This window comes from Sorghum bicolor, chromosome 9 (assembly GCF_000003195.3).
Source record: "Sorghum bicolor cultivar BTx623 chromosome 9, Sorghum_bicolor_NCBIv3, whole genome shotgun sequence".
In the NCBI taxonomy this organism is placed as follows: domain Eukaryota; kingdom Viridiplantae; phylum Streptophyta; class Magnoliopsida; order Poales; family Poaceae; genus Sorghum; species Sorghum bicolor.
In genome coordinates, this window is record NC_012878.2 from 14,981,074 (window position 1) to 15,002,326 (window position 21,253).

Sequence of the window (21,253 nt, forward strand, 5' to 3'; positions counted from 1 at the left end):
AGCAATATTGCAAGAACAAGAACAAACCAAATAATGTATCCTCAATTAAATTTGATTCTTGTTATATGCTTACCAAAAGTGTTAATGGGGTGCAAGCTAAGTTCATTGGTGCACCAATTGTGGGCTCAAAGAAGAAAGCTATTTGGGTACCAAAGAGCTTAGTCACTAACCTTCAAGGACCCAAGAAAGTTTGGGTACCTAAAAAGAATTAATTTTCTTTTGTAGGTGAATTATAAAGCCAGAGGAAGGCATTGGGTTCTTGATAGTGGGTGCACTCAACACATGACCGGTGATTCAAGAATGTTCAATTCAATCAACACAAATGATAATGATGGAATTCATAGTATAACATTTGGTGATAATGGAAACGGAAAGGTCAAAGGGCTTGGTAAGATTGCGATATCCAATGATTTGAGCATTTCCAATGTGCTACTAGTAGAGAGCTTGAACTTCAACCTATTGTCAGTAGCTCAACTTTGTGATCTTGGTTTCAAGTGCATATTTGGTGTGGATGATGTAGAGATCATAAGTGTAGATGGATCTAACTTGATATTCAAAGGATTTAGATATGAGAATTTATACTTGGTTGATTTCAATGCTAGTGAAACTCAATTATCAACATGTTTGCTCACTAAATCTAGCATGGGTTGGTTATGGCATAGAAGGCTTGGTCATATTGGAATGAAACAATTGAACAAGTTGATAAAGCATGATCTAGTTAGAGGCTTGAAAGATGTCACATTTGAGAAAGATAAGCTATGTAGTGCATGTCAAGCCGGCAAAGCAAGTTGGTAACACACATCCAAAGAAGAGCATCATGAGCACATCTAAGGCATTTGAGCTATTGCACATGGATTTATTTGGGCCAACAACATACACTAGCATTGGTGGAAATAAATATGGCTTTGTGATAGTGGATGATTTTACAAGATATACATGGGTATTCTTTCTTGTTGACAAGAGTGATGTGTTTGCAACTTTCAAATCATTTGTCAAGAGAGTACATAATGAGTTTGAAACAACCATTAAGAGAGTGAGGAGTGACAATGGTAGTGAGTTCAAGAATACAAGAATTGATGAGTTATGTGATGATTTTGGAATTAGACATCAATTCTCGGCTAAGTATACTCCACAATCAAATGGCCTTGTTGAGAGGAAAATAGAACTTTAATTGATATGGCAAGGTCTATGCTTAGTGAATACAATGTTAGTCATTCTTTTTGGGCCGAAGCTATCAACACGGCTTGCTACTATAGCAACCGCCTATATTGCCATCCTATGTTGGAGAAGACACCATATGAGATCTTGAATGGTAGAAAACCCAATATTGCATACTTTCGGGTTTTTGGTTGCAAATGCTATATATTGAAGAAAGGCACTAGATTGAGCAAATTTGAAAAGAAATGTGATGAAGGCTTCTTGCTTGGTTACTCCACTACTAGTAAGGCGTATAGAGTTTGGAATTTGGCTAATGGTACTCTTGAGGAAGTTCATGATGTTGAATTTGATGAAACAAATGGTTCCCAAGATGAAGATGAGAATCTAGATGATGTGAGAGGTACTCAATTGGTCAATGCTATGAAGAATATGGATGTTGGTGATATAAGGCCTAGAGAGATGATTGATGTTGAAGATGACAAAAATCAAGTGCTCTCTAACTCAAAAGTGCAAGCTAGTGGTTCTCATGATATATCTCAAGCTAGTACAAGTGGTGCTCAAGTAAAAGATCAACAAGTGGCTAGTTCATCATCTCAATCAAATGACCAACCAAGTGCAAGCAATCAAGTTCAAATACTCCAACCAACCAATATTGCAAGAGATCATCCATTGGATCATATCATTGGTGATATATCAAGAGGTGTGCAAACTAGATCAAGATTGGCATCGTTTTGTGAACATTTCTCATTTGTATCATCCATTGAACCAAAGAAGATAGAAGAAGCTTTGATAGATGTTGATTGGGTAAATGCTATGCATGAAGAGCTAAACAATTTTACTAGAAATCAAGTATGGGAGTTAGTAGAGAGGCCTAAGGATCATAATGTGATTGGAACCAAATGGGTCTTTCGAAATAAGCAAGATCAAGATGGGATAGTGATTAGGAACAAAGCAAGATTGGTAGCACAAGGTTACACACAAATTGAAGGTCTTGACTTTGGAGAAACATATGCTCCGGTTGCTAGATTGGAAGCAATTAGGATCTTGTTAGCCTATGCTTGTGCTCACAATATCAAGTTATATCAAATGGATGTGAAGAGTGCATTCTTGAATGGGTACATAAATGAGTTGGTTTATGTTGAGCAACCTCCCGGTTTTGAAAATGACAAGAAGCCCAACCATGTTTACAAGTTGAAGAAAGCATTGTATGGTTTGAAACAAGCACCTAGAGCATGGTATGAGAGGTTAAGGGATTTCTTACTCTCTAAAGGGTTTATTATGGGTAAGGTTGACACCACTCTCTTCACTAAAAAGATAGGCAAGGACTTGTTTGTGTTGCAAATCTATGTTGATGATATTATATTTGGATCAACCAGTCAAAATTTTGTAAGAATTTGGAGATATGATGGCAAATGAGTTTGAGATGTCCATGATTGGAGAGCTTAGTTACTTCCTTGGTCTTCAAATTAAGCAAATGAAAAATAGTACATTTGTGAGTCAAGGCAAGTACATCAAAGATATGCTCAAAAAGTTTGAAATGGATGATGCTAAAGCTATTAGTACACCTATGGGAACTAATGGAAACTTAGATAGTGATGCTAGTGGCAACATGGTGGATCAAAAATTGTATCGGTCTATGATTGGAAGCCTACTCTATGTGACTGCATCAAGGCCGGATGTGATGTTTAGTGTATGCATGTGTGCTAGATTTCAAGCATCACCAAGAGAAAGTCATTTGAAAGCAACCAAGAGAATATTGAGGTACTTGAAACATACACAAAATGTTGGATTGTGGTATCCCAAAGGAGCTAATTTTGAGTTGATTGGTTATTCTGACTCTGATTATGCGGGATGTAAAGTTGAGAGAAAGAGCACATCAGGCACATGTCAATTATTGGGAAGGTCACTTGTATCTTGGTCATCAAAGAAGCAAAATAGTGTAGCACTTTCGACCGCCGAAGCAGAGTATATTTCAGCTGGTAGTTGTTGTGCTCAATTACTTTGGATGAAGGCTACTTTGAATGATTTTGGAATCAAGTTCAAACAAGTGCCATTGCTATGTGATAATGAGAGTGCAGTGAAGCTCACTAACAACCCAGTTCAACATTCAAGAACAAAGCATATAGATGTCTGTCATCATTTCATAAGAGATCATCAACAAAAAGGGGAGATTTGTATTGAGAGTGTGGGCACCGAAGATCAACTTGCCGATATATTCACCAAGCCACTTGATGAGAAGAGATTTTGCAAGCTAAGGAATGAATTGAACATATTGGATTTCTCAAATATGTGTTGATGCACCCCCACTTATATGACATGCCTCTCCTTCGAGCAAAGTAAGGTAAAATTGATTGACATGTCATTCATCCTTTGCTAAGGATATGTTTAGTGCATCTAGTCATTCCTCACATGTCCTAGGCTCATTCATGAAAATAAAATGAATTTAATGCTTGTATGGTACCACTATTGCTTCTATGTTTGAAATGATCTAGTGGTAGCATATGACATGTTTGTAGGCTTGCAATCCTAGTGTTTGATCTAGAAAATGAGCTATAAGTGTTTAACTCAACATTGTCAAGATAACCCTTGAAATGAGGTGTGAAAAAGCTTGTCATTGTATCAAACCGAGTTAAATATATTAGGCAAGTAATCTAGATTGAACCAAATTTGGGAAAATGATTCTCACATAACATGGTTTCACATACAACCTATCTAAAATTTGAGCTTACCTTTTGTGGTCATCGATGACAAAGGGGGAGAAGTAATTCACAAAGATAGGTTTTGATAAAAGAAGGGGATCAAATTATTTTGAAGCACACAAGTAGGGGGAGCAAGCTCATAAACTTGTATGTTGCATTTGGATGTGCATTACATATGCTTGCTTGCATAGCACATTTTTTTCGATACATGCTTATGTGGTGTATGCTAGTTGTAAAATTGATTGATGAAATGAAAAACTAGCATGCATAGAATGATAGTTAGATGTACCTTGTTGTTTTATGTTTTTCAAGTGGTACTAGAGCCTTGTTTATAATATTGATCTCACGGGGTATCTAGTGTTTATGTTTGCAAGAGCTATCTAACTAACCATGGTGCTAAGGATGGTGTTCAAATGACAACTCCGATTGGTATCACGCTTCAAAGGTCCATTCTTTACACCTTAGCATCATTTGGTAGTTATTGTCTCCTATGTTTCTTATCTAAACATATGTGCAACCTTTAAAATCCAAACTCTTAGCACATATGTAGGGGGAGCCATTGCTACCAATTTGGGTTTATGAAACTTGTCCATATCCTTTACACATGGTAAAATGCTTGGGCAAGCAACATAAGCCTAAAAGGACTTTTATTGAATATCTTTGTGAAAAGGTTGTCATCAATTACCAAGAAGGGGGAGATTGAAAGCCCTAGTTTGGTTTTGGATAATTGATGAAACCTATGTGTACTAACCTTTGTCATGAGTAAAATATATAGATAGGTTGGTACACACCAAGTGATGGAGCTAGATGATGGTCATGGTGATGGAGGTGGCCAAAAGATGATATTCAAGTGCTCCAACTTTGAAAAGAAGAAAGAGAAAAACAAAATGGGCTCAAGGCAAAGGTATTTTTAATAGGACCATTTTGTTTTGCCACTCAAGACACCTAGTGGGTGTGAGTGGATTTAGGATAGATAACCGTACTATAAAGAGGGGAAATCTTTAATTGCAATGGTTATCTAGTGCCACTGAATATGCTTCTCATTTGCATTTACCTAGCGCTTAGTGACGTGGTGAGCTGCATGAGAAAGCCTGTAAAAATATTTGTCAAAAGCTAATTTAAATGTCCAAATTATTTTGGAATATTTTGGTGAAATTAGCTACTTGAAAATGTGCTGAAAATTCTTAGAAGGTGAACTGTTGTCCAGACGTAAAAGAACTGCAAGCTGCTGAAACAAACTGAAAAGTTTTTGTAAGTAGCTGAACCAAGTTGGAAGCAGTTGCAATCAGTTAAAACTAGTGGACAGTTCAAACAACAAGCGAGTGAATATATTTGAAAGAAGCTGAAAGCAGTTGCAACCAGTTGCAATTAGTTAAGATGACTGCACAGCTCAACAGGAAGCAAATGAGTGTGGCTGCAGGTAACTGGAGGCAGTTGCAACTAGTCGAATCCACCGTGCAACCCAACAGCAGGCAGATGAAAGAGAGCTGAAAGCAGTTGGAACTAGTTGGAACCAGTTAAAAGTTTTTACAGCTGCTGCTTGCTGTCCATCTCGTGCGAAAGAAGGAATGGCAGTCAGGGACCATGCATCCATACGTGCATGTGGTGAAGCTCTTGCCATAATAAATAAGAGAGAGAAAGAGAGAGATGTGATTTGCATGGCTGCATGCAAGTGTGAACACACCTTGAGAAAAGGAGGCAGCCATTGACCTATGCTAATTACATGGGGTCCACTCAAGTACAAGAAGGTACTAATTTGCTCTGTTGTGCAGCTCGTCCCATTTGAAGTGGAGAAGTGGCAGGAGTGCATGCGCATGGACTGCAGGGTTGCAGCTCTTTGCCACTTGCTCATTTATTTTCATGGGACCCAGTGCTGAGAAAATGCAGAGGGTCACTCAGTGCATGTGCTGCCCGTTGAGGCAAACGGCACTGTTGTTTTGCCCGTTGGAGAGCAGGCTGGCCAAGAAAATATAGGTCGAGCGCTCCCCTTCTTTGCTCTCTCTCTGTCTCACGAATACAGAATGCTTCACTTCTTTCTTTCCAGAGAACAGAGAACTCGAGCTCCCCTCTCCCATCTCTCCCAAGTGCTAATCCTACGTGAGATTTTTGAGAGGCCTGCGTGATTGATCCAGTGAGCTTGTGAGCATCTCCTTCCTCTCCTCCCCCTCTCATAGCTTGGTGCTCATCTGAGAGAGGATTGAGGAAAACCCTCGGTGCATTTGAAACTGCATTTTCTTGTGGCACTAGGTGATTATTGTGATTGTGGATTTCTTATTACTCTTGGTGATTGCCGTCACCTATACGGTTGTGGATTTATTGATTGGTGAGGGGATTTGGTGATTGTGTCCGCCCCCAATCAAGGTGATATTTGTGAGGGGTTCTTGGGCTTATTCCCCGGCGGAGTGCCAAAAGCCACTTTAGTGGATTGCTCGTGTCATTGAGCTACCTCACTTGTGGGTAGGTTCTTGCGGTGCCCATTTGTTGGACTAGGTTTGTGAAACACCTATTAGTCGCCGAACCACCAAGTGTTGGTCGACACAACGGGGACTAGCGTGCCGGCAAGCACGTGAACCTCGGGAGAAAAATATTGGTGTCAATATTATGATTGGTATTCTCCCGATGAATATATTGATATACATTGTGATTGGTTCATCCTCTACACGTCGGTATAATTATCACTCATCTCTTTACTTTCTTGTAAACTAGTTGTAACTAGTAGTACCTAGTTTTAGCTAGTTGTAACTAGTTGTAGAGAGTAGTGACTTAGCCGTTGCTTGTGCTTAGTAACTAGAATTATTGAATAGGTGGCTTGCAACTTTTGTAGAGCTAGAGCAAATTTGCTTTACGCCTTTTCTTATACTAATCCTTTGCTCTAGTGTCTTGTAGAATTTTTAAATAGGCTATTCACCCCCCTCTAGCCATATTAGGACCTTTCACCGTGGTTTTTCCCCTTCGCATTGAAGGGGTTTTTCACGTAAATCGTGTGTCTTCGCTGTGATTGTTTCTCGTTTACTTCATATTCCTATACGTCGTTCATAACACAGTAGCACAACATCTAAGGTCTTGTTTAGTTCCCCACTTATGTTTTTAGTGGCAGACGCCTATAGTGACTTCGTGAATCTCGTGATATGTCGGCTCAGTCCTTCAGAGGTGCTCACAGGGTGGGGTTTATATACGTGTGTTCATAGGGATGAGTGGATGACTGTACGTGTGTTGTGAGTGTCTGCGTTGTACTATGTAATTTTTTAAAAAAAATATCCATTCCATCGAATTTTTAGACACATACATGGAATATTAAATGTAGAAAAAAAAAACTAATTATACAGTTTGGTTGTAAATCGCGAGACAAATCTTTTAAGCATAATTAGGCCTTGTGTAAATCGCGAGACAAATCGCGAAAACTTTTTGGATTTCGCTACTGTAGCACTTTCGTTTGTTTGTGACAAATATTATCCAATTATGGACTAACTAGAATCAAAAGATTCGTCTCGCGATTTACATCTAAACTGTGTAATTAGTTTTTGTTTTTGTTTATATTTAATGCTTCATACATGTGCCACAAGATTCGATGTGACGGGAATCTTGAAAACTTTTTGGTTTTTGGAGTGCACTAAACAAGGCCTTAGTCCATAGTTAGTCATAATTGTTACAGTAACCAACATGTGCTAACGATGGATTAATTAGGCTTAATAAATTCGTCTTGCGGTTTCTAAGTGAGCTATGTAATTTATTTTTAAATTAATCTACATTTAATACTTTAAATATATGACAATATATTTTAACAATTTTCTTTTCGCGAACTAAAATAAGAGCTAAGCTAAAAATCAGATCCAATGAATAGGTACAGAAGTGCTGTCGTTTCTCCTTCCAATAAAGCTGCCGTTCATCCATCATCCATTGTTGTGTTCTCCTTCTGTGTCTTTTTATGGATCCATTCATCCTAGAGATGGCAACACGTACGTACCCGACGGGTAGTGGCCACCCGTACCTGCACCCGCGAAGTCTTAATTTTACCCGTCGGGTTACCCGTACCCGCACACGGGTAGGAAATTAATTCCATACCCGCACCCGCGAGTAATTTCTACCCGACGGGTAACCCGCACCGCTAGTATACCCGAAAATTACATATAAATATCATATATTTACACAAAAAAATCATACTAAACCTCCAACAAGTTACAAACTAATATTCATATGATCAAATTCATATACATATATATTAGGAGAGTTTAGTTGGATTTAGACCAAATTCATGTGCTATATAGGCTAAAATGACAAGGGTGGCTAGTTATTTTGACGGGTATTTTTTACCCGCGGGTAGGCGGGTATGGGTAGTACACACCCACACCCGTACTCGTCATACCCGATGGGTATAAGATTCTGTCCAATAACATACCCACGGATAGAAAACTCATTCCATACCCGGCTCTTTATCGGGTAAAACTCGTCGGGTACTCGGGTTTCGTGTACCCGTTGCCATCTTGAATTCATCCGTTGTTGTTTCTCCTTCCGTGTCTTTTTTTTTCTTTTATGGGATATTTTCCAGTAAAAATAAACCAGCAATTTCAGTTGAAATAACTAGTTGAGTAGAATGAAGAATACGATGATTATGAAGATTGGTTCTTTTGGTAATAGTCTTATTATTCAGCTTTGTACATCAACAAAGAATACGATGTTGGCAAGGAATGCAAAATCGAGGATTCACATTTTGAGCTCCTCTCTCTGGGCGGTAGGGCGTTGCACACCGACACATCACACACGTCAATACTCAATGACTCAACAGCAGATCTAGCAGCAAGATCGTGTTTTGACTTGAACACATGTTGGCAAAGTTGCCTTGCGCCAGACATCCTATTTTAGATGCCTGGACTAGCTCGTTCGCTTGTCTAAGCCATGAGTGTACGGCTTATATAAGAAAAGAGAACGAAAGCGTACGGCGTGTCTAGTTGCTGCCATAGGAGTCTTGTATGATCCAGACAACATTTGCAAACGTTGGGTTCTAAAAATTATGCTACAAGAATGACAATCAAACGAGATCGTAGTGCTTCAGTCAACCCGCAACAACATGATCGTGACCCAGTTGCAGAAAGTGACGCACTGTGTTTTTCCGCATGATATCTATAGGACACTTATATGCAGACACACCTTTGAATACACTTTCACAATACCACATTTTTTCGATTTTGTATATTCATTCTAACAAAAATACTAGGCCAAAGTACATTACATAGACATATTTGTTCAGCTTCTAAAAAGCACTTCCACTGCCAGAAAAACATGAACCCAATGGGTGGAAGTTGCTTTTTAATTTTTTAGAAGCCGCTATTTTCATATAATACAATTTTTATAGCACCTTAAATCCAATTTTAGACTTTCTGCTTTCTGCTTTTCTAAATAAGTGAAACTAGGGAGATGTTTCATAGCTTCAAGAGAGAAAGGGATATGTTTCGTAGTGTTTAACCAAATAACTTATAGTTTTCCACAAAGCTGAACTAAACAGATCCATAGTCTTCCAAACTTGTTACTAGAGCTAGTATATTCCCACTATTTTAACAGCATTCTAGAAAATGGATCCAGTTAGTAATTGGTTAGTGCCATTTTCTTCGCTGTAACATTCATAGTCCATCAAATAAACATGAACATTGAGCACTTCTTCAGCCCAATCAATACCTTCATAACAGAACTCAAACGACACAAGACCGTAACACAGGCATTTATGGGCCAACTTGTAAGGTTTCTTGAATTCGTTATACACAATTACTTTACAAGAACATTTTACACCCTACAATTTTACTGGTACAACATTGCAACGGCAGAGACTATAATGAAAACATAACAAGATGACAATTTTGAAACAAGCCAGCCAAATAGCACAATATTTTCTTTCTTTCTTTTTTCTTTTCAATCGTCTCCCTTGCTCAGCTGCAAAGGTTAGGAATGCAGGCTCCATCCGGGTTGGTCTGCTCTTTCCAGATCCGCCCAGTCACCCTCAGCTTCAGCTCCTTCCTGTCACCGCCTGAGAAGAACAGCGCCATATTCCTCTGGATGATGAGGCCATCATGGCTGTCACGGACCTTGCGGTGGCTGTCACGGATGCTTCTAGGAGTACCTTCCCATACCATTTTCCTCCCATTACCACCAACCTCTAGGCTATATGTATAGTTCCTTGCTTCATTCTCATCACCCATGAATCGGAGGAAAGCCATATACACTGGAGCCATTGCGAGCTGGAATGCCTCAAAGTGCAGGCAGAAGTACTGCCCAAAACAATGGAATACCTGAACCGAAATGCAACATTCAACCAGTCAAATTACTTGAGACTACATATTTTACTTGGTCGGTCATAAGACCAGCAATAGAAAATAGATAATCCCTCGTCTTTTAAATATATGATGTTTAGGACAAGTAATTAGTTCATACATCATACATCTAAACATAGATGGAGTAGAAGATAAGGAATAATTCAGAGATAGTTTAATCTTACTGTTAGCATCCAGGTGGCATTTTCAACCTCGCGCGGGTTGGATTTGACGTATCTATGGTTGAATGTGCAGCCACTGTGCATGTCAACTTTGTGATCATCCCTCAAATGTGCAACAAGGAATGGAATATCACCAGCCACAGCACATTCAGAGCCAGCGTAGGGGCAGTTATATGGCCTGAAGCTGCACTGCGCTTCATGCTTTATCTTGCTGTAGTATGGGAAGATCTCTGGGCAACCTAAAGAGCAGTACTTACAGGGAAGCTCAAGTGACTCTGCTACCTTTTCCAATGCTAAGCACCTGATATCACCAAGCTCTTGTCTGCATGTAGGGCACCGGTTGTGCACCCTGGCCTTGCATGTCGAACACAAAGTATGTCCATTTTGACACTGTTAAAAAAGCAAATAAATTCAGCAATCAACTATGGAAGTATTCTACTGACAGGGGTATAGTTGACGAATAAGCTTTACAGAACCACAAAATGGAACCATATTCATTTGCCTACTGTATTATATATGCTTCTAGCATTATGAAAAAATTTGCATGTTTCCTCTGAATTGAAGTGGTTCCACAGAACATTTGGATAATCCTGAAAGAAACTGCACAGATCAAAGGAATAGGAAAACTGCTCTAAAGGTGACTGCCAAGGTGGAACTTAATCACCTCCCAGCCTGCCCAGGAGGCGCGGGCGTGTTTGGATGGTGGCGTCACATTCTTGCCTGGCCCAGACAGCAACACCAGGCGGACTTCGTCTGCCTGTGGCCAGAATCATTTGCCTGGCAGGCAGCTGCCTAGGCTGCCATCCAAACATGCCCAGGTGCCACTCCACTGCCTGGCTTGCTAACTAGCACTCGGTTTGATTACCAACTCCACAATGTTTGTGTGTCATTTACAATTATGAGTTCATAAGCAAAGATTATTAAGTTTAGCACACAGAGGAAACTGATTAGTAATTCCTGGACCCAGACTTATTTGAAAAAAAAAAAAGGAAAGCAAAAAAATCAACAAGGGGAGGATACATGGATGAGGTGGAGAGACAACTTTCCTCTTGATTCGAAAAGGATTCCACCTTATTTTCCATGCAGGCATAGGCTCCTAACAAGACAATCCAAGATCTCAAGCAACCTTATCTCCAGAGGAAGCTTGTTAAATCAAGCCTCGACTTCCAAACAGCTATTTGGCTCCCTCAAATTCTAAAAACTGTGCAAAATACCTCATAATGTGGCACCCAATTTAGAAAAAATATTAAAGTTTTAGTATTCTCGTATGAACTGCAATGCAGGAAAGACCAAACCACCTGCTTCCCCTTTTCCAAGCTGCCATCATTCATCTGTTGGCACAGCAACCCTGCACCGAGGTGAGCAGCACCTGCTCTCCTCCCCTCTCCCTCTCCCTTGCTCCAAGGTAGAAGAAAAGCCCTGAGCTACTACTGCACACGCACACAGCACACACACAGTTTCAGACTTGAACTGAAACTGGAACTGAATGAGTGGCAATGAACTTGCTTCTTGTTCCATTGCATTGGGCTGGTTTATATACACCAATACATGTACCTTCTAAGGTACAGCTCTACCAACTACATACACCTAGGGTACAAGGCTGAAATCAGCCAACAACTACACTAGTACCAGCCATACTGCTGGTGTACTTCTACTAGTACAAATATGGCCTATTGCCTTATACTCTACAGGACTAGAGACTTGACCAGCCATGAGATGATCTGATCCACTACCATGTCTCTGTCCTGGACAGGAAGAAGAGAGAAAGGGGGCAGCAGATTATGTCTTACATCATCCAATGGTACAAATATTTTTTTTTGAGATTTTCCATGATTAGGATGCCACATCAAGACTGTGCTGTCCGCTAGGATGGCATGCAAATCAAATCATGGTTGTCAAGTGCCAATAGGGTATTCTTGCATTGGTTTAAGAGTTTGAAGGTGCCTAACTGCCTATGTTTGCATTTAGGCTGATAGTTCACTTCTTGACTTGCCAAGAATACCTTTTCTTACTTCAAATTTTCACAGGAGCTGCCCATCATTTAATAAGGAACAAGTAAAGATCAATCCACCTTACAAAAACCAGAGACAAAACCAATGGGAATAAACGAAAATAAATAAAAGGAGCATCATGGGTCAACATTCTAGCACGCCTGATGTGCGTGCCTACCTGAAGTTACATGCTAGTACCACATACACTAAACAATTATTACTCCAAAGTCCAAACCCATCTCAAACAAAGCAGCTATAGATTTCGAAACACCTATGAGCTTTCTTCAATTAATCAGAGTCCTATATCATCTACTATACCTAAATAGGAGAAACCCACTACAAGAATTCTCTGAGGTCTCAGCACGCCACGTAATCTATGGACCCCACAGCTACAAGTCAGTATGAAGCATCGTCCCCTGGTGACTCCATTCCCATTCCCAAACCTGGTAGTGGTATGCGAAGTTACAGAACTGAAGGGCCGTTGGTGATTGGTCTTCTTCTGTCTGTTCCTATTCCCCAGCCACAAGCTGCCACCCTTTAAAGCTAGCTGAACCATCTACTGTGCCACTGTGATCATGAGCAAACTGGGCTGCCTCGGTTGCTCGCCGCAGACCAAGGGACAGTCCCAAGGTAACGATAGCATCGCTCAGACCATCTTCTCACGGCGCTCTCCTTCTCAGCTGGCGGCAGCGGCAACCGCCGCCTGGACGCCTTCCTCCGCCTCGATGACGCACATGGCAGCTTCTAGGAGGCCATGGTGGAGCTGAAGCGGGACGTGGCCGAGGTCAGAGCGCAAGGTTGGCAAGGACCTCGCCCGCCTCGTGGCCTCCGCCAGGGCTGGGACAGTGTGACTGCCGGCACGCCCTCACGCCTCGGCCTTGGCAGCACAGTGGAGGTCAAGATGATCGGCTGCTGGTTGAGGCCGCCACGGCCACGGCTACCAGGTCGGCTGCATTGTTGAACATCGTAGCAGCCATGTCAGCGAGAACTTGATGCAAGCAAGCACCTGATCACGACAGAGGAAGCTTGATCCATCCGGAAGAAGGTTGGCCACATCGATGAAACAATAGGTAGCGGTGTTTGAGATGGTAGCGGGCCCCACATGTATAGGCCAACCCAGTTTCAGTATTGTGCTATATGCGAGCATCTGAGAAGCTCCAAAGACAATTTTACATGTTGAAATTTATTTATATATACATCTGTTTTATTCATAAAGAGATATATAATGTTTGGTCAATAGGTGCTTTATCAGCTTGGATCATTGTTTTCCATTAAATTTTTTAGCTACATTCACGAAGAAGCCAAGGAATATTGTAATATAATATATTAGGTGCATTTTTCTCTACATGAAGGGAAGTGTCTAATAGTTGCTAAAAATGACATGTTTCCTGCTTACGCACAACGTTATAAAATTCCCGCAGCAACGGGCGCGGTATCATCTAGTAAGAAGATATAAACTCTGCACAAGTTCCTACTATGGACAACGAAAAAATCAGTCACAGAATAAAGGAAAACTTATATCCCTTTCATTTAGCTCAGCTGTTATTTCTTGACCTGTCACCTGTGAACTCAATGGGGAGAACTAGAAAGAGAGAAAAATTGGCTACAAACTTACATCAGCAAGTTCATCCAAAACAAGAAGCGCAATAATTTTATCAAAAATAAAAAATGAAAATAACAGCAGATTAACAAGAGAATATTAAATAAAATCAAGGCCGAGCACATCAACAAGTGAGCCTAGTAAACAAAACTCAAAGATAAGGTCATCTCAGAGACTCAGATCATACCAGGTGAATCATGCATGAATGCATGATAAAAGGATGGGATTGGATCCATACCATTAAAAGATCCTGACTTTGGAAAAATGCCATAAAAAATTCAGCTTTAGAGAAATAGCATTGAAAGGTTGCTCCGTTGTTGATTTCTACAATTCTGTTAACTTGCCGTTGATTTGCCGTTGTCCGGCCTGCGCTGAGTCGACGACGATGACCATTGGCATGAGCGCCGCCGTGCTCACCATGGCGCTTAATGGAGCTTCGCTGAAATCCATTCCTAGGCTACCATTCCTAAATCCAAGGGTACAGGGAGAGAGAGGAGGATGAGGGGTTGACTTTAGGGGTTCCCAGCATGGGGGAGGGAGGGGAAGCAGGGGAGTATCGACTTCGAGTATTGAGCGCCATTGGCGGCCATGGTTGCGACTCTAAAGCTTGAGAGCAGCTCGGTACAGACAAGGAGAGGAAGGGGCATGGCTTGGGAAAGGTGGAGGAGAGTCTAAGGATGCTCACTGTCGAAGGAATCGGATCGCGGTGGATCGATGGGTGCAAACTCCTTCTGTGCTTGACAACAGAGGAAAAAATGGAGATGATGGACAGCAAGCAGCAGCTCTGGATGGCGTGGCGAGCTTAGTGTGGTGAAGGAGAGGGGAGCAGCTACATAGGCCATGGGCCGTGGGCCGTGGCCTTGAACTGCAGCGCAGGCCAGACTGCGCCGATGGCCGTGGATTTGGTCATGGCAGCCTTCTTGTGAGTCCTGCCGTTCTTTTTCCTTAAGAGCAAGTTGAGCAAATCAACGGCAAGTTAACAGAATGGTAGAAATCAACAACGGAGCAACCTTTCAATGCTATTTCTCTAAAACTGAATCTTTTGATGGTATTTTTTCCAAAGTCAGGATCTTCTAATGGTATGGATCCAAGTATACTGTTCTCTTCCAGTTCATCTCGTTCTCCATCAAAGTGAACAGTCTATGTTTTCAACAATTGATCATGATCGAGATCATTTAGGTTCAGAAGTAGTATTGCATTTCCTAGGTAGACTACATAAAGCACCAGCATGCCAGTACCTTTTAGGTACGTCAACTGTTACTAAGAGGATAAAATGAGACCGAGAAGAAACAAATAAGCATCTTGACATTTTGTTTCTCACTATTCCAAAGCATTTGCAGCTAGGGAAAAGAACAAATGCAATATTTGTATCCTCGAAAAATCCAAATAGACCAGCTTGGCTAGGACTAGGAGAGACTACATGTAGCATAACGCGTCCAACTCAGATCCATAGCGGAATACCGATTCATCTGAAATCTAACGTAAAACTGACCAAATCTTCTGACAAAGAAGGCCCAATTCGCAGATGGTTTTACAGTCGAGCAATCCAAACGCACCTAATTAGTCATTCTAATCGCAATTAATTCGAAGCTAAGTGACCCGGTCAACAGGGAGCAAATTACCCATTCGCAGCAGCGCAAATCCACCTAGAATAAGCCAATTTGATTCGATTCCTCTGTAAAGGTCCCGGCTTTCCCCCACCGAGATCCCCAAATCCGCACGCAACCCCATCTGAAATCGGTGCACCGGTAGCAAGGCACCAACCTGATGGATGGGCGGGAACATGGAGTTGGTGCAGACGGGGCACTCGAGCAGCTCGTGAACGCTGGTCGCCGGTGGCCCCCCGCCTGCTCCCGCTGCGCCCGCTGCCCCCGCCGCACCCGCTCCCGCCGGTCCCGCCCCGCCGCCCCCGGCATTCACCTTGGGGAACGCGCGGCCGGCGCCCGAGGATGGGAGGTGGGCGGGGTGGAGCGGGAGGCCGAGATGGCCGTGGTGGCCGTGGTGCGGGTGGCCGTCGACGTCGTCCACGTCCATGGCAGCGTCTGGGAGGGAGAGGCACTCCACGCTGTCCATGTCCATGGCCGCGCCGCGCCCTGCGGTGCCGTGCGCGCACCGGCGCTGGGATTCGGAGGTCCGCACGGCGGCTGAGGTGGGGCGGATTCGTTTGGGGGTGCGCTGGGTTGGGGTTGGCTGGGGACGACGACGACGCGGTGCGGTGGCCGCGGGGGGGCGCTCTGCCGCTCTCAGCTCACGTTACGCCGTTTGTTTCGCTTGGATTGGCTCGAACGCGGAGACAGCCAGAGAGACGACGCCGTCTCCTCCCGTGAATAGGAATGGGAGTTGGGATCGGATTTTATTGAATGTAGTACTTCGTCTTATCCCTAATCAAGTCTCGCCATGACGTGTTGGTCATTTTTTTTTAAAAAAAAGATTTATAGAAAATATTTATAATATTTATATTTCCAAATAAATTTATTAAAAATAGATTCAAAATAATATTAATTATGTCCATAAATATTAATATTTTAATATATATTTAGTCAAAGTTAAGTGCATTTGATTTCTTGAAAAATGAAAACAACATAAAAAAGATGAAGGGAGTATGCATGGTGTACTCCCTCCATAAATAAAAGAAATAATATTCCTAGAACGGTATCAAATTAGAATATGAGTTTGACTAACTATAGAAATAAAAATATCAATATATAAAAATAAAAATATCAATATTTGTAATATCAAATATATATTATTTGATTTGTAAGAAGATATATTTTTATGCTATATTTATCTGATATCATAATCATTAATATTTTATCTACATATTTGGTCAAACTTTAACCACATTAACAAAGAATGCACTTAGAATCATTTTTTTTTTATTTTTGGATAGAGGTAACAACCAGGTGCCTTTGGGGCCTTGTTTAGTTCCAAAAAATTTTGGGAAATCGATACTGTAGCACTTTCGTTTGTATTTGACAAATATTGTCCAATCATGGAGTAACTAGGCTCAAAAGATTCGTCTCGTCAATTCCGTCCAAACTGTGTAATTAGTTTTTATTTTCGTCTATGTTTAATACTCCATGCATGCGTCTAAAGATTCGATGTGACGGAGAATCTGAAAAATTTTACAAAATTTTTTGGGAACTAAACAAGGCCTGGATGTGGTATGGAAAGGGAAAATAAAATTAATGAAGTTAAATAAAATGAGGTGGCCAAGTGGGTAATATATTATTTTTATTTGGCTTGATGTAGGACAAGGAGAGGAAAAAAGTTAAAATGACCAAAATGTTCTTTTAAAGCAAAGCAACTGCCAATAAGCTAGCTCTAATATAATACAGGCTAAATATCAGTAATTCTTTTGTTTTTGGGTTGATGTAGGATAGGGAGAGAGAAATGAGTTAGAATGACCAAAATGTCCTTTCAAAGCAAAGCAACTACCTCTAACATAACAAAGGCTAAATATATATTTAGCAAGCGGAAGGTTAGGAAGAAGGAAATGAGTTAAAATGACTAAAATGCTCTTTCGAATCAAAGGATCTAACAACAAGCTCTAACATAATAGAGACTCAATATATAATTCATATGATTCTCATCTCTAACACACACATATCCCATGGGCATTTAGGGCTGGTTTGGTCCTAGACCAGGCATGCATCCTAGGCATCCGATTTTGGATGCATGGGACTCGATGTGTTGCCTGCCAGACTTTCATTCAATGCACATTATGTTTTCCAAACCCATGAACCAAATATGTGAAATATTTCATCCTATCTAATTATTTCTCAAATCCACCCCTCATTTCTATGTATCCAAACACCACCTTATCAAATGAGATCACCTCAAAATTGTTATCCTAAATACTAAAGGGTAAATAGTTAGCCACCTTTGGTTTAGCATTTAGGCCGTTCATGTCGTGTTTAAAAGAAGTTAAATATCCTAAATAGTTTTGTATATAAAATATTTATGTATATAAAAACCAAATATGCTAGAAACTATGCATATTTACACATTAACAAAATAAGTACTCCACCAAATAATTTTTGGAAGAAAATTAAATCTCACTCCACCTCATATACTTACAACATTAATTAGTTGGATGTCAAATGTAATAGTTGTAATACCCTATTGACTAAATGGTGAATGAAATGGTCATCTAGCTCATTTCATAATGTTTAGTTTGATTCTATTTAGGTCATTTAGATGGTTTTTAATTGTTTAAACAAGTTTAAACAAACCAACCATTTAATTCATCATTTAGGGCCTAAATGATACTGTGAACACATAGATCTGGTCACTGCGCAGGATACATGACAAGCCTGGAAGACCTGCTTAGCTTTAGTGCAAGTCCTGCCAATTTTGGATTGGTATTCCAGTCAATTTGACCTATAATTGACTAGGGAAAAGATAGTCAATTATGGCTACAGAGCCTATGGGATATCAGCTACGGAGCTTATACCCAGCAGTTTATAATAGTACAAAATAGCTAAAATAAGCATCATCAGCTAGAACAGAGCACACTCATGCGTAAACAATATGAATCACAAAGCCGATGAATGTAAAATATAACAAATCATGAAAGCACATGTTATTGGCCACATAGCCGATGAAGCAAAATAGGTCGAAACGGTACAACATTGATAGTAGGCGATAAATTAAAGAGTACATAGCTAATAGATCTGTTTATATCAAAGGAAGACCTTGAATACACACTATATATAATGGACTACAATTAAGATACACTAGCTGATATAGCAAAATCTGACGACATCAGAGTAAAGATTAACGTGATAAACTACAAAGATTAATAGGATGATAGCCGATGGATCTTAATTTAGTAGGATAAATTGGTGATCTTACTAAATCTAGTAAGATCAAAAGATGAAACTTTACGAAATGTAGTAAGATCAATAACTAGTAATTCTATCAAATATGGCAAGAGATCAAATGATATAGCCTTACTAAATCCAACAAAATCGATAACTAGTGATTTAATATCAAATTAAGCAAGAGTTCATAAGATGCAGCCTCACTAAATCAAATACAAATCGTAACTAACACCAGATCAAGCAAGGGATCGAACAATGCAACCTACTGAAGAACTCGGTGATATCTACTTTTACTCCTACTCCTAATACAATAACGTGAAAGCCGAAAAAATATATTAATTGTGAGTGATGTTCAATTACAATAGCTGGGGTTTATATTTATACCATTAGTTAAATTCTACATTTAATTATATTGGTTAGTCATAACAAATAAGTTATTCACCCCCTCCTAATCAGTCTTCTCGACCTAATACTTCTTTATGCATCGTGCGTTATGCTCAAGCATCATGTTTAACCTATGTATCATATGCAATCATGTAGGGGCAGAAGTGACTGAGGAGGCTGAGTCTTGAGATCGAGCCAGAGTTCATTGTTGTGCTCTATGCAGACCCTCAAGGTAGGCACACGTAAGAATCTAGCCTTGAACCTTTATAATACATAAATATGCATGACTATGTGCTATGTATCATATCCTTGCATGCGTTAATTTTGTATATTGCCCATGACCTAGAGGCAACCCATTTGTAGCTTTACTTTCTTGTTATTCATGATCCATGTCATGAACTGTTGTCTGTTTAATTCCTAGAACATAATATTGCTTAACATGCTCAATCAGGCATTCAAAAACGAAATAACTATCGTTCTCGCTTCCTAAGAAACAACTTTGATTAAATATATATTAAAAAAATATTAATACATATGATACATAATTAGTATCATCAGAAAGATCTTTGAATCTAGTTTTTTTAATAAATTTATTTGGAGATGTAAACATTGCACGTATTTTCTATAAATATAGTCAAACTTGTGACACAAAAACTCAAAACGATAGTTATTTTAGGACTGAGGGAGTACATGTCAAGGTCACTGCTTATTACTACTTCTTGTGACCATGTAGGAATTGTGTGATTAATGAACTTGGACTGGAGGAAAGAAATTTGAACAAGACGATGAATGTTGATCGACGCTCATCACACCGAGATGGGGTCTTGTGCGACGGTAAAGTCGTTTGAGCTAGTTAAGAACTAATTTTTGTTGCATCAAGATTTCAAAAAAAAAATATGTTGCATCAAATTTGAGAACCCTTCCGTACTTACCATATGTCAGTGTGATAAGTCAAGTAATAACATGTTGTGACCGGGTAATTTGATGATTCGGTGTAACGACGACAGTAGTAGCTAGCAAGAAGCTATATTTCATTCACTACTAGATACTAGTATATTGACCGTGCTAACGCTATTGACCGTGCTAACGCTACGGTGATATTTAGAAAAAAAATTACAAAACTAAAATAAATCATAAAACTAAAAAACAAACCTACCCCACTAACAAAAAAAAAGTCTATATGAAAATTACGGTACTTCATTTGGGAACATATATTTAGTTTTAACAAATGCTACGTAGAAAAGTTGATAAACACAACTGATCTACAAAGTTTCAAGAAATTTTCAGTCTTGAATACTGAACCAGGAGCAAAACCACAAATTAAAGCCTGAATATTGAAGACTAAATTAGCACCAACTTTTGTAATTTAGGAACACATTTACCATGTCAAAATTTAGCAATCACTAGATAGAATATTTTACTATAAGCAATTTGTATAATTGTATTGCATAAATACTCAAACTGAGACCATTACAAGTCTTGATAAATTGATCTGACAATCTGGTGAATTAGACTGAAAAAAGCTAATGAGCTTCATCTATTCTCACATCAAACTGGTTCTGTTAAGTGGAATAACGTACTGCATGAACAAACTCATGCAAATACTAAAGCCATTAACAGGATATTACTTCTTTACTAATTTGAAGCAGAAACTATGGAAAATAAAATAGATAGAACAATCAAATGCAGCATGGAAAAAAATCAGAAATCTTCTCAAGTTGGTATGGGATCCGCTTGCTATGCCACCATGGTCAAGAAAGCAGAGACACCCCCTTTACTACTATGATATGAATCATTAGTTTTAGCAAGTTGCTATTTTATTTAGCAAGTCAAAAAAAGATCTCTCTCCAACAATTTAGTATTCTAACTTGGTAAAATCACTATAAGCGTGGTTTTTTTCCTAGGGCTATTTGCAAAGTGAACACAAAACTTTCTCGTAATTAATCAAACCCAAATAAAAAATTCTTCTCTCTAGCAGTTTTACAAAGTGAACACGGTAAAAAGTTTCTATTTGCATGGATGCCCTTCTCTCCGTCTACGGCGACAGTCTCGCGGCTCTGGCACCGGCGTTGGGCATCGCGCTCATGGCTGGCGGTGAGGTGAGTTGCGGCCAT

General features: G+C 39.9%; 1 protein-coding gene across 1 annotated transcript; it reads right to left on the minus strand.

The window, feature by feature from the left end:
• Window positions 9,538-16,254, minus strand: LOC8058290 (E3 ubiquitin-protein ligase SINAT5). The gene is made up of 3 exons (XM_002440795.2): window positions 15,694-16,254; window positions 10,342-10,728; window positions 9,538-10,135 (listed from the first exon to the last, which is right to left on the minus strand). Exons 1-3 carry the CDS (start codon window positions 16,006-16,008, stop codon window positions 9,776-9,778), a joined length of 1,062 nt encoding a protein of 353 aa, XP_002440840.1. The 5' UTR covers window positions 16,009-16,254; the 3' UTR covers window positions 9,538-9,775.

Bases quoted from the DNA above. Each gene is read 5' to 3' on its own strand.
- LOC8058290 (XM_002440795.2), bottom strand. From the start codon at position 16,008: ATGGACATGGACAGCGTGGAGTGCCTCTCCCTCCCAGACGCTGCCATG. The intron at 10,729-15,693 runs GTTGGTGCCTTG...CTTTTTTAACAG, and splicing joins TGTTCCCGCCCATCCATCAG to TGTCAAAATGGACATACTTT. The intron at 10,136-10,341 runs GTAAGATTAAAC...ATTTCGGTTCAG, and splicing joins ATGCCACCTGGATGCTAACA to GTATTCCATTGTTTTGGGCA.